Here is a 14,454-nt window from a genome sequence, read left to right on the forward strand (position 1 = left end):
CCAAAAAGGGTCCAGCCACTACGCAAAGTGGGTCAGGGAAGCGATATATCCAGCATAACTTTGGAATGCCTGGAGCAATTTACATCAATGTTGCTACACGTATGACTTACAAACTGGAAATAAATACTGTGGGGGTAAGACATCCCTAGCACCCCCTTAGGGGTCCCGCGGGCCCAAAAAGGGTCCAGCCACTACGCAAAGTGGGTCAGGGAAGCGATATATCCAGCATAAATTTGGAATGCCTGGAGCAATTTACACCAAAAGTGGTACACATATATGACTTACAATCTGGAAACAAAATTGGAGGAAGACACCCCTAGCACCCCATGGGGGTCCCAAGGGCCCAAAATAGGGGTCCGGCCACTACACAAAGTGTGTCAGGGAAGCAAGATATCCAGCATAACTTTGGAATGCCTGGAGCAATTTACACCAAACTTGGTACACATACGTCTTACAATCTGGAAATAAATACTGTGGGGTTATGACACCCTAGCACCACCTTGGGGGTCCTGGGGGCCCAAAAATGGGTCCAGCCACTACAGAAAGTGGGTCAGGGAAGCACAAATTTTCATAACATAGAGGGGGTAGAGGACATTGATTGGGTTTGGATTAGGTTCATGGCCACTTAGACCCACAATCCCGACCCTGCTGGTCTACACAAAGTGGGTAAAGGAACCAACATATGGCATAGTTGCATAAAATAGAAGGGGTAGAGGACAGGATTGGGTCCAGATTAGGTTCACAGTCACTAACACCTGCAATCCCGACACTCCTGGGTCCCCAAAAAAGGGTACAGCCACTACACAAAGTGGGCCAGGGATGCAAGATATGACACAGTTGCATAACCTAAAGGGTGTAGAGGACATGGGGTTTAAGAAAAAAAAAAAAAACCTGTTCTCAGATCTGGGAGCCCACCACAGACTGGTGGTATGCTGGTCACACCATGGGCATCGTTAATGGTTAAGCTTAAAAATAAAGTTCAGGTAATGCTAATTGCACAATCAAACCCGATGAATGCTGTGTACCTCAGCTAGTCTATATATAAAAGTCTAACTACTCCTCACCTCTATGAGATTAAGTTCCACCAATGACCACTCGATGGACCAAACTACTCCTTTGTGTGCTAAAAGACATCATAACAAAAAGTGAAAGCAAGATTTGCAGGGACACTGACCTGTTTCAAAGTTGCTGGATATGGAGTGATAGCGCTGTGAAGACCAAGACTGGAGGTAGGAGCAGATAGGGATGGGGGTGGGGGGATGTAAGGTGGAGAGTTTACTTTGTGAGCTAAAAACGGTCACAGCTCAAAGTGAACATAAAATCTGTCATTAATACAAATGGCCCGTATTCAATGTATCCGGCGGGGGGGGGTTAAACAGCGTGGATCGCCTCGCTGTTTAACCCCCTTGGTGGCCGCTCACCCTATTCTATGTTCTAGGGGGCCTGCTGCATTTAGCCGCGAGTCTCGCTATTTCTTCGTCCGCATACGCAGATTTCCCCTCACTCCAAAAATGGAGTGAGGGGGAATTGTCGTATGCGCGGGGGTGGGGTGTCAGTTGAATACTGACAGGGCGAGCTGTGACAGCGAGCAGGCAGCACTGTTCTCTGTCACCCCAAATGTGTCCTCATGCTGCAGTATTTCTCAGCACACCAGGTCCTATGAGACTCTGCTAGCTTTACTGTAAGTGTCTTTTTGCATCTTCTTTTGCTGAAAATGTATCTTAGTCACAACTCAATGTAACTAGGACGCACCAGGAAACTGCGCTAATAAATTTGATATGCAATGTATATCTGTGTGCGACTGAGTCTGAATCTGCACAGAAAATTTTACCATGCAGCGCCTGCAGCTTTTTTTTAATGCCAAGTTCCATTGTGCTTCCAATACAAGGCAAGGCTGCTATTTTTGCAGATGGACAAAATCATGTGCAATGCAGGTGGGGCAGATGTAACATATGCAGAGAGTTATATTTGGGTGAGGTGTATTCAAACTGAAATCTAAATTGGGTACTTTTTTCCTAGCACGGCCACAATCGTTGGGATAGTGTACCTTTAAGTTAAGGTACACGATCCCCGCGATGGACCCGATTTCCTTTGAAATCAGGTCCATTTTGCCGGCAAAGGAAAAATCGGGGGCATCGCGTCGGTCGGGACCATTAACATTGGTCCCGACGCGACCGACGCGATGCCCCCTGATTTTGCAATAGGCTTCAATGTTAAAATATTTTTTAACATTGAAATCGGGAGCATCGCGTCGGTCTTGTGCCATTATAATGGCACAAGATGAGATGGACTTGATTAAGTCCATCTCACATAGGAAAAAAATGTGAAAAATGTGAAATGGGCCAATATGACCCATTTCACATTATATATGGCCCCGTCGTCACCCCATGATAGACGCCAACCCGAAGCGTGGCGAGCGCAGCGAGCCCGCGAGGGGGCGGCGGTGCGCGTCCTCCGACCTTTTCATTCCCCTACTATCCACGTAGGCGTGGAGTTGAGAATATATAGTGTGGCGAGCGCAGCGACCCACCGAGCCCGAAGCGTGGCGAGCCCCGCGAGGGGACGAATATACCTGTGAAGTTATACGCGTCCCCTCGCGGGGCTCGCCACGCTTTGGGTTGTCGTGTATCGTGGGGTGGGGTTTACGTAGTAAAATTTGGGGGTCTAGGGAATATTTTACATTGAATCCAATGTAAAATCGGGTCCCAGGGACCCTATTCACATTTGATTCAATTAAAAAATCGGGTCGGTTGCGTCGATCGCATTGAATGCGACCAAATCGCATGCGATGCGATCGACGCGATTTTTCCGACACGACCACCCCGATGGAAATCGGTGTGGCCGTGCTAGGAAACAAGTACCCTAAATTGCAGTGTGAGAAAAATGCAGCCTGTATTTACCCTGCACAGAACCCCCCCCCAAATCTAACTCTCTCTGCACATGTTACATTTCCCCAGCTGCAGTGCAGCATGGTTTTGCCCAAAAAATGCAGCGTTGGAGACAGGTCTGAATAACCCCCGAACACATTTTTTCAGCAAAAAAAGAGGCCTGTAGCAGTACCTGGTGGCTTACTTGCTCCAGACAACTTGCACTGCTTGGCATACTTGAATAAGAGGTATGAGGACACATCTGTATTTTCAGATAGGTCACCCCACACACTGCACAATTATCTGGGTGATCCTTATATATTAGGCATATTGATCAGATAACTGTATAATGTAAGCCAAGCATTACTCTGCAAAAATTTCTCAGAAAAAAAATAGAATAAATGGTAGATTTGTCGTTGAACAAATAATTCTCATTGATTAGTTAGATAACGAAAATATGAGGTATTAATTATTTTTTCCTACACAGGTCCTTGTTGCCTTGTTGTAAAAAAATATACCTTATGTCTTAAGAAAATTTTTCCCTCATTATTTTTCAGTACAAAATGTGTTACCAAATATGATAGAAATGATGGGTAAACCCATCTAGAATATACTTTGGTACTCTTTACCTAGAACGGCGCCCGCGATTGGCATCGCGAGCGTCGGGGGTAAAAAATCGCGGGCATCGCGGGTACATAAAAAACGGGTGCGACGCGATGCCCGCGATTTTCCCATAGGGATCAATGTTAAAACTGTGATTGGACGCGATTTTACTGTTAAATGCCTCAATGCCCGCGATTTGGCCATAGGAAACAATGTGAAATGGGCCACAGAGCCCTAATAGTGCCCTTGAACTGTGAAATGGCCCCCACAATTGTTAACGCCACCCCATGATCAACGTCAACCCGAAGCGTGGCGAGCGCAGCGAGCCCGCGAGGGGCGGCGGTACGCGTCCTCCGACCTTTTCATACCCCCACTATCCACGTCGGCCTGGAGTTGAGAATAGAACAGTGTGGCGAGCGCAGCGAGCCACCGAGCCCGAAGCGTGGCGAGCGCAGCGAGCCCCGCGAGGGGACGCGGATTCCTTCACAGGTAAACGCGTCCCTTCGCGGGCTTCACAGGTGTCCGCGTCGCCATGGACACCTGGGAAGCCCGCGAGGGGACGCGTATAACTGTGAAGGTATCCGCGTCCGCTCGCCGCGCTTCGGGCTCGGTGGCTCGCTGCGCTCGCCACACTATTCTATTCTCAACTCCACGCCGACGTGGATAGTGGGGGTATGAAAAGGTCGGAGGACGCGTACCGCCGCCCCTCGCGGGCTCGCTGCACTCGCCACGCTTCGGGTTGACGTTGATCGTGGGGTGGCGTTAACAATTGTGGGGGCCATTTCAGACTTCACGGTGACTATTTGGGCTCTGTGGCCCATTTAACATTGTTTCCTATGTAAAAATCGCGGGCATTGAGGCATTGAACACTAAAATCGCGTCCAATCTCACTTTTAACATTGATCCCTATGGGAAATCGCGGCCATCGCGGGCATCGCATCGCACCCGTTTTTTAGTGCACTCGATGGTCGCGATGGTCGCCGTTCTAGGTAAAGAGTACCTATACTTTTTAGTTTACATTATACAAAGACATTTTAAACAGCACTGCTTATTTGCCAACCTAAAAAAAAGAAACACTTGTAATAATTAACTGCACAATGAATGGGAGAGTGATAACTGTCTCAGGGCAGACCATGTGTTGCTGATACACTTTTTTGAAACTGTCTCAATGCAGACTATATAACAGGGTGTTTTATGTTTCAGGGCTCTCTGGGGCGTATGTATTAAGCTTTGAAGAGAGATAAACGTCCAACTAACCAGATCATTTTTCAAACACAACCTATAACATGAATTTTTAGGGGCTGATTGGTTGGTACTTTATAAGGGATGATGCACCAAACTTCAAAAAGTGATAAAGTGGAGAGTGATAAACTACCAGCTAACCAGCTCATGATTGTCATTTTTTAAACACAGCCTGTAAAATAACAGCTAAGAGATGAGTGGCTGTTTTTTTTTATTTCTCTTAACTTTATCACTTTTTAAAGTCTGGTGCATCTCGCCTCAAGTCTTATGGGGTGTACACAGGGTGCAATTTTGTCAGGCAGTTTTGACTAGATAGTCCTAATCGCAGTGTTTCCCCTGCGGGCAATAGCGATGCGCGGCCTTGCAAAGTCAATATCGCTGAGCAAAATACAGTAGACTGTGCTGGCAAGGCAATTTTGACTAAGGGGGCGATTTTCTTTTACACGCTCCCCTGCGTGTAATTATAGGGGAGCGATTTTTTTCGACTGCGCATAGTTATTCATGCTCAGGTGCAGCCGATGTGTGCGGGCAGCCATGGCGGATAGGTTATTCGCCTGGCGCTTGCACACAACAGTGTGGGCGGGGGTCAAAGGATGGCGGACCGGGGGATTCACCCACGGGAATGTCTAGTGTTTCATGGGCGTTCCTATTAAAACACTGGGCGTTATCATGGTAAATTCCCAATGATGCAGGGGTGGGCAGCTGACGTCAGGCTGCCCGCAGATCTGAGACACCACAAGGCTGTAATTGGATGTTTATGCAAAACATCCATTTGCATGCCTGCGGGGGATTGCGGCGTGTAAGGCGTGTAAGGGGTTGGGGGTGGCCCTGCGTGTGGTGGAGCAGCGTCTGGTGAACTCGCAAGGCTGCGAAATTCGCAGCCTTACAAGTCTACCAGAATAACCTCCTAGATTACAGACTGGTGAACATATAAAAAATATATTAAAATCGCTTAGTCAAAATTGTCCACTAGCAAAAATTGCACTTTGTACATGCTTTTAGTACATACGCCTTACTTACTGAAAGCACAAAAAAATGAAAAAAAAAAACAGAAACATAAAAAAACAGAGTACTGCGATGCAAACATATCAATACATTCTGACCTTAATGACTACAGCACCACCATCTACAATACAGAAATGTTTACTATTAACTATTTACTATTAATTAATGATAATAAAACAGGTTTCCTATGATACAGGCAAAGACTCATCCTACTTACATAGGTGTGTGCCCCATTCATTTTGCAACCATTTGCATTCATCATTGTTTGAGACATGATGAAATCAGCAGCACAAAGGTCAGTCAATGGACTTGTGTGAAGTTGATGTCAGGGCAAAGAATACCTTATTTAAAGACTTGCTCTCATTTAAATATTCTGGTTAGTTAAACGCCCCGCAAGCACAATTTGCTTTTGGAAGAGCTGCCGTCATGTGAGTGGCTGGATCCCAACACTCCTCCTCACTGATCTGCAGCAGTTATGGAGAGATACATGTGGTTCTGATCAACAAACACATTGCGCAGAGCTTCCTGGTTTTTATCTAAAACATGTGAGGTGCCTGTACCATTGCAGCAATCCCTGGCATTTGCCAGTTGCGTGCAGTGAGGTCAATGGCTCTGGTGGCATTGGCTAATAACAGAGCAAAATTTACACACAAGTGAAGCGCTGTAAATAGTTTTGATTATAAAAATGATTATAATTTTAAGCTAACTGTCTTCATTGTATTATTCTAGTCAAAACTCTATAGTATACTGGAGTATGACATTAGAGGCTCTGCCTTCCCTGACTGGATATCACCGATTTGAAGTGTACATTAATGGCCTGATCGCACAGATTCACAGGCCAGTGATCAGTTTAGCCTCTGCCCCACTCCAGTGAAATCCCGCCTTGCGCATGAATGTGCTCGCTGTGCAAATGAATATGCAAGGCTGCAAATCTGTTCACACCCGAGCGAATATGTCCAAATCCTGCTCACCATTGAATGATTTTTACACTGGGCCTCAGTCATCGCAGCTGCCGCGTAGCCAAGTATTTGGGCTGGTACTTTTCGAGGGTGGAGCTAAGCATGTCAGCAAGTACTGCAGAGAGGTCAATCTTCTGTGTGGAATTGAGACAACTATGCATTTTTTTCATGTGGGGTCAATATGTTTTATTTTTTTTTTGAGGTGGAGAGTGTGTTTTATTTTTTTTCTGTGGGGAATGAGGTGTTTTTCATACAGCATAGGACAATAATGAGAGGTAAAGTCCCAACCAATTAGCTCCTAACTGCATACATCCCAACATTAGAAGGTACAAATGGACCTGGCATGCTGGAAGCATGGACGTGTCAGAAATGGAGGTGTGGTATTGGATGGAGGGGTTGGGCCTCATTGCACAACCCCGTTATTGTCATTTGTGACAATAACGCTAAACCCGACACCAAACAGGACTGAGGAAAAAGCCGCACGATGACTTTGTTTACATCGTGCGGCTCCTCCTCCTGAATGCCGGTATTGGCCACCTAGCAACACCTAGCGACCAATCAGGAGATGCTAGGCAGCCACTAGCGGCATTCGAGAGGAGGAGCCGCAGGATGTAAACACATCCCCGGCTTCTCCTCAGTCTGGTGGCTCTGGTTTAGTGTTTTTTTGTTTTGCCAAGACCCGTGGATGCTACATGGAACCAAGAGGACCGATCTACGCCGGAGGAGCCTTGTAAGTAGAATTTCCTTTCTTACGTACCCCATGGATTGCTTTAGGACCGCACAGATGGATGGATGGCGACCTACTTGCTCAAGATAAGTAAGTATCTTCATGAAAGGGCTATGCATGTAATAAAGTTTTATTGTTCAGGTGTCTGTGTATTTATTTTACTATTTGTATTGCGCTGGAACTACAAGTTCCAGAAGGCCCTTTAATGCCCTGCATGCTTGGACTTGTGGTTCTCCAAGTCCCTGCATGCGGCAAGGTTTTCTGGGACTCATACTTCCACAGCAATATACACTAGTTTTATCTATCTTTTACACCATTTATCAGTCTAGTACCCACAGCCCAGGTGAACCGGGGACAGCCCCAGGCTTCAGCCTGGGCAGGTAAATTCTGGAGGGGGTAACCCCTTCATTGGGGGGGTGCCCACTCCCCCAGGACCCCTGCCAGGCTGACCGTTCAGGGGGTTAATGCTTTGGCTGGGGGGACTTGCATTAAAAGTCTCCACCAAGGTGTGGCAGTACCCTGCTGGCTGGTTGGGCCTGGTGCTGGTTCTAAAAATACAGGGGACCCCTACTCATTTTGTCCCACATATTTTGGCAACCAGGACTAGCCCTTGGGCCTGGTGCTGGTTTTAGAAAATACGGGGAACCCCTATTCAGTTGGTTCCCTGGCGGGGACCCCACGCCGTTTTTTTATAAATTATTTTTTAATTTGATTTTTTTACACTGAAGCCTGCACGGATCTGACCGATCTGTGCAGGCTTCTGCCAAATACACCTGTAAAATAAAGTGTATTTTCCAGGCGTATTTTACCGGCAATTAGCGCCCGTATCCCGCTAATTGACGATAATTACCAGCCATATTGAAAAAATGGCCGGTTAGTAAATTAGGAATCACCATTATTTTGAATGGTGATTCCTAATCGTATTTTCCGATGGCATATACATTCGTATTTGTAAATACAAATACGAAATTGGTGTATACAAAACAAATTGGTGTATTTTTGGCATAGTAAATGCCAAAATACGAATACGCCTAAAATTTTTGTATTTACTCATTCAAATACGATTTTTTGAGGCATATTTGCTTTAGTAAATTTCCCCCAATTTCTGTCATTGAGCTGTAGCCACTACTAATGGAATTGTCTCCTGAAGGTTGGTCTTACTAGACTCCTGCATCTTATGCCTGTCATACTTCTTTGCATTGTTCCTTTAGTAACTATTATTTGCAGAGACAATCCTTAAAACACTGGGCTGCTACCTGTATATACATATAGGCGCTGGGCAGCACATTTTATTAGGTGGTACACCATCAAAGGGGTGTGTCTAACACTTCCCATTGGGTGTGTCTAACACCACCAATCAGGCATGTCTACCATTATCTATTGGCACTAGCTACAATATAAAATGTCTCTCAGCCACCCCATAATCTCCGGCCTATTTCAGTTTTAATCTTCTAATTACTCTGTGTAACAGTACATGCATATAAAGTCACAAAGTCCTAAACATATATGGATGATGCAGGTATGTAGTGATATAACAATGGTCTAGTACAATTAACAATGTAAAACACACATATAATTAATTGATGGACGCTTCTTTTAATGGAATACAGTTCTAAAAAACAAAAGTCTTTGGTCAAATATATTGCTGGTATTGTTAGTGGCAGGGAGGTATTCATAAGGGTGGGCACAGCATTAGGGTGTGCCTGTGCACCCCTAACACTCATTGTGCGCATGCCTATGTATATACATATAGTGCCTCCTTTGTACATGAAGTCTGTCACTAAACTTATCAAACTCACAAGGGTTATCTTTGGAGTCTTTGGAGTCTTTGGGCCTTATTCTAGTTCACTCTTTCTGACAAAATCCTTCCTAGATGGACAAAACCATGTGCACTACAGGGGGGCAGATTTAAAATGTGCAGAGAGAATTAGATTTGGGTGAGTTATTTTGTTTCTGTGCAGGGTAAATATTGGCTGCTTTATTTCTACACTGCAATATAGATCTCACTTTGAAGTAAAACCCCACCCAAATCTAACTCTCTCTCTTCACAAGTAACATCTGCCCCACCTGCAGTGCACATGGTTTTGTCCATCTAAGAAGGCTTTTGTCAGAAAGAGTGAACTAGAATAAGGCGCATTATGTTTTCCAGCACCCTCAGTATGTTCCTTTACCTCCTTGTAATCCCCATCTATTCACTCCCTGCTGTCTTATTTACATAGATTGTGTCACTAGCTGGGCTTGTACTCTGTCACGGAATGGGTGATCTGCAGTCTCACACAGACCCTGTCCTCCAGCTGCTAGCTGTCACCAGGGCTGCCGAGAGGGGGGTACTAATTACCCAGGCCCGGGCTTGCTGGAAGGGCCCGGCGGGGGCCCTGGTCTGAACCCCCCTCCAGCCCCCCCTTGACCCTCTGTCCCTCCCGGGCAGCAGCAAGGGCACACACACATACAGCATGTTTTGTGCTGACATCAGGCTCAGGATGAGCATCTCACTGACATGACTCATGCTGTAGGTGTGTGCTGCTGCTGAGGGGGCGGGGACAATAACCCACCCCCCCCCCCCTCGACGTTTTTAACCCCTCTAAATATTTTTTGGGGGTGTGACCTAATTGTGGGAGGTAGCCATGCCTCCCGTGATTTGGCCACACCCCCAAATTTTACCCAGGCCCAGCATACCTTTCGGCAACCCTGGCTGTCACCTGAGATGCTTCTCTTGGGCTTCCATGGAAATGAGGATGGGCTTACTTCCTCTCCTACAGAGGTAATAATGAAGGGACTCACTTCATTTACACTGCCACACCTACTGTGTGGGGGAACTCTGGAGCCAATGGGGTGGGCTCAGTCTAGCTGACAGATACTTCAGACTATGGACATCGTCGCACTGCGATGTTTCTTAACCATTAGGGATTTTGTTTCGATGGTAGCACTTTTACCATTTGATGGTGGCATTCTGTTTTTGCCACCATTGAATGGTAAACATTTGATAGTGATTTGATGGTCCCGCCACCCGGCCAGGCATGCTCTGCTTCTGCGTATGTGTGGCCCTGTTGAAGTTATTTGTGCATGAGCAAAAAGGTCTTTTTTTTTTTGCACATGCACAAATCATAACAATTTTTTTGCTACTGAATTATGTGATGGTCAGTTACCATCACATTGAAATATTCAATGGCGGAAGCACAGCCATCATTTGATGGTGGGCTTCTGGTGTCCATCCATACCATCCATCTGATGTCCATCTCTCCTCAGGGAAGCTGGCTGCTCTATTTATAACCCCAGCAGGGAATGTCTGGATGTATTCTGCTCTGTCCAGGATGGGGTACAAAGTTTTATTAGTCCTAGCTGTATGGGGATACGGTCATTGGGTCACCACCAAGTAGGTCGAAAGCATTAGATCGACACCACTAGGTCGACATGACTTTAGGTCGACATGCAGGAAGGTCGACATGGGTTAGGTCAGTGATGTCTAACCTTGACACTCCAGCTGTTCATGAACTACATATCCCAGCATGCCCTGCATCAGTTTTAGCGTGGTCAAATAGTAAAAATGTAGCAAGGCATGCTGGGATGTGTAGTTGAACAACAGCTGGAGTGTCAAGGTTAGCCATCACTGGGTTACGTTGACAGGGTCATTAGGTTGACATGGGGAAGGTCGACAGCAGTGGCGGCTCCTGCCTTTAGTCTTAAGGGGGGCTGCAATTTCCTGGGTACTGATCATTGCAAACAGCATACATCCCAACTGTCACGATTTTAGAGGGACAGTCCCGATTTTCGGGTCCTGTCCCGCTGTCCCACCCGCGGCAGGCATTGTCCCGCTGCGGGGGGTGACAGTTAGGAGACCCCCAATCTAGTAGAATAGACGCTGTGCGCATGCGCACAGCGTCTATTCTCGTATGAAAATGAGGTCGCGGCTAATTAGCATAAGCCGCGCCCTCATTTGCATACGTCCGCCCCCTTTTCGGACGCTCGCACGGCTTCGCCGCGCGAGTGTCCCTATTTCATACGGACAGAAGTTGGGAGTTATGAAACAGTCATTATATATTTGCAGGTTATTAGTTTGATTTGCGCTGTACAAGTGTTTGTATGCAATTACTGTAAATAAATGATGTACTCACATGCACATAAACACAGGTACAGAGAAAAAATACACACTTTTAATAACTCTAATATTAATTAAAGAGCACAAAAGTTTACTCTTAATAAAGATCTACACACAAATATTATTAAAATAAAATAAACTTCCTCTCTGCACCTCTCTGGTGCAATGCATACCTTCCGGGAAGCGGTCATCTATTAGAATGAACTTAGGTCTACAGTCATTAGGTCGACCCCACTAGGTCGACTGGCAGTAAGGTCGACCTGACTTAAGGTCGACATGGGCCAAGGTCGACATGACTTAAGGTCGAATTTGCATAAAGGTCGACATGATGAAGGTCGACTGGTCATAAGGTCGACATGGGTTTTTCACTGTTTTTTGAGCCAACATGTGCCGACAGGCGGTATTTCATGCCCTACCATCCACTAGGGCGTGGCGGGAGAATAAAATAGTGTGCTTCAGTTGCATCACACTGACTCACTGAAGTCTGGGCATGCTCACTGCAGAGGATTTGCTTCTGCTGGGCTACACAGACAGCAGCCCATAGAAGCACTGTAGCTCTGGAGATTTGGACAGAATGGCTTCCTGCTATGTCATCGCTCTATGTTCTGACAGTACAAGGAGGGGAGGAGTTTCCAGCTCTGTGTATAATGAGCAGTACCAGCGTGTCAGAGACACAGCCAGCCAGCACCAGGCGTAGCGAGGGTGGTGCCGGTGGAGCACAAGCTCCGGGCGCAGGAAGCTATCAGGGCGCCAGAGCCGTGCCAGCACCGCCAGCTCGCCCGCTCCCCTGCAATCTCGTCTGCCTAGTGCCTACTTCGTCTCCCCCACTATCTCCCGACTCCCCGCTGTGTCCGGGAGATGTGGTGCTATTTAAAATTCACGAATTTAAAATTCACGTCTCCCGCTGGACCGCTAGCCAATAGGCGCTTGCGGTCCAGCAGCCAATCAACTGGTGGCTGCTGGACCGCGAGCGCCTATTGGCTAGCGCGGTCTAGTGGGAGATGTGAATTTTAAATAGCAGCACAGTGCACGTCTCCCGGGTACAGCGGGGAGCCGGGAGTGGGCAGGACCGGCGACAGGGGCTGCGTGGATTGCACACACACCAGAAAAGAGGTCCCCCCACTGGTGGCCATGTGACTGCAAGCACCACTGCTGTGCCGACCGCACACTTCCCCTGACAGCTGGGGGGGCTCCACACTACTCCCTCCCACTCTCCCTCCCTGTTCCACACTACTCCCTCCCACCCTCACTCCACACTACTACTCCCACCCTCCCTCCCTGCTCCACACTACTACTCCCACCATCCCTCCCTTTCTGCACTATCACTCCCTATCTTCACTATCACCACCCTCCTTGATTACCTTCCCTCCCTGCCAGCAATTTCAGTCCCTCTTGGCAACAAGCAATTTCTGTCCCCCTTGGCATCGAGCATGAAGCCCATGGCATGGAACATTTAGGTAAGGGGCACTTATGTGTTAAATGTGTAATGAGCATTACGGTTTGTTAAATAGTATGTGATGGGCATTACGGTGTGTTAGGGTGTGTTATATAGTATGCAATGAGCATCATGTGTGGCCTTATGTGTAATTGGCATTATGGCATGTGGCTTTATGTGTAATTGGTATTCCAAAGTTTTACCGATTTATGTGTTGTTCACCGATGCTCGATTTTTCACCCAGGCAAAAAAATTACGCCGGGATTGAATAGGGCAAGTCGAATTCGTCCCGATTTTTCACCTGGTTAAAATTTCACCCAGGATTGAATACTCCCATAAATATGATTTCTGGGAACCTATAAAGACCCTATACGGTTTGCTAACTTGTAAAGTTAGCAAACTGTAGTAGGTGCCTTCCCCTGAGTTAACTGGGACCATGATCTCAGGACCAGTAAAAAACTATTTGTCTTCAAACCTCTTTTCATGGTTCTGTAACAAAAACAGATACTGTATACTGTGTATATATAAACAAATACGGCTTCAGCCACAAGCCACATAGCTCAAGGGAAGTTCAGTAGGAAAAGCATACCATAATTGGTAATGAATATAATAATGATATAACTACATATACAGACACATGGAACTTATTGTGGTTGTGCAAATTGCTTCCTTTTGATACTTGCACAACATTTTGTGTAAATGAAACATTTGTATATGATCTCTCTGATGTATGTTACATCATCACAAGGACAGAGCTTGGATGTCAGAATCCCAAAAGGTGGCGTTAAGCAGCAAACGACCGCTGTATTTCTGTGCATGTGCATGTGCTGGGTACACGCACCCATCTTTGCGGCCGGAGGGCAGGGGGGTCTAGCAAACAGGTCAGCACTGCCCGCCGCCCTGCCAAACTACAAAAAAAAAACACCAATAGCGCCACCTGCATACCCTCGCTAGCATACTCATCCCTTCACATGCGGCTGTCCACTGAATGAGTTCTTTCCCCTTTGGTAATAAAAGTCAATCAGATTTGACTTTTATTACCATTGGAGATCGACAAAAAGGGGGTGCTCGCCTACTGCCGGGGGGTGGGAGAGCGGACGCTGCTGCCGGGGGGCTGGGAGGGCGGTCTGCCACTGCTACTGCCTGGGGGTGGGAGGGCGGTCCGCCGCCACTGCTGCCGGGGAGTAGGAGGGCGAACGCTGCTGCCAGGGGGTGGGAGGGACGGCACTACCAGGGGGTGGGAGGGACGGCACTACTCAACTATGCCAAGTCCTGCCACACAGGGGCTCCTTGTCCCGGCCAACTCCAGGTACCCGCTGATGCAGGAGTCGGGTGATGTCATCCTATGCGGCCGCAGCATAGCCACATAGGATGACGCCAGCACCGGCCCTGATAGCAGGGTCAGCGGCCCAGCCAGGTGGCAATCTGGACCGGCCCACCGGGAAATGGCCCGGTTTCCGAGCGGGCCAATCCGCCCCTGGGCGGGCGCTGATGTCATGTGACGTCCGTCGCCTGCTCCG

General features: G+C 47.3%; 1 protein-coding gene across 1 annotated transcript in view; it reads right to left on the minus strand.

Moving 5' to 3' along the window:
* Positions 1-6,092, minus strand: part of PAH (phenylalanine hydroxylase) — an 83,273-nt gene extending 77,181 nt beyond the window's left edge. The window contains exon 1 of the mRNA XM_083182254.1: positions 5,935-6,092. Coding sequence (XP_083038380.1) covers positions 5,935-5,991 — 57 coding nt within the window. The 5' untranslated portion in view covers positions 5,992-6,092. The remainder of the gene's footprint in view (positions 1-5,934) is intronic.
* Positions 6,093-14,454: the final 8,362 nt, after the last annotated feature.

The sequence above is a fragment of the Crinia signifera genome, chromosome 4, assembly GCF_055691185.1.
Source record: "Crinia signifera chromosome 4, ASM5569118v1, whole genome shotgun sequence".
In the NCBI taxonomy this organism is placed as follows: Eukaryota; Metazoa; Chordata; class Amphibia; order Anura; family Myobatrachidae; genus Crinia; species Crinia signifera.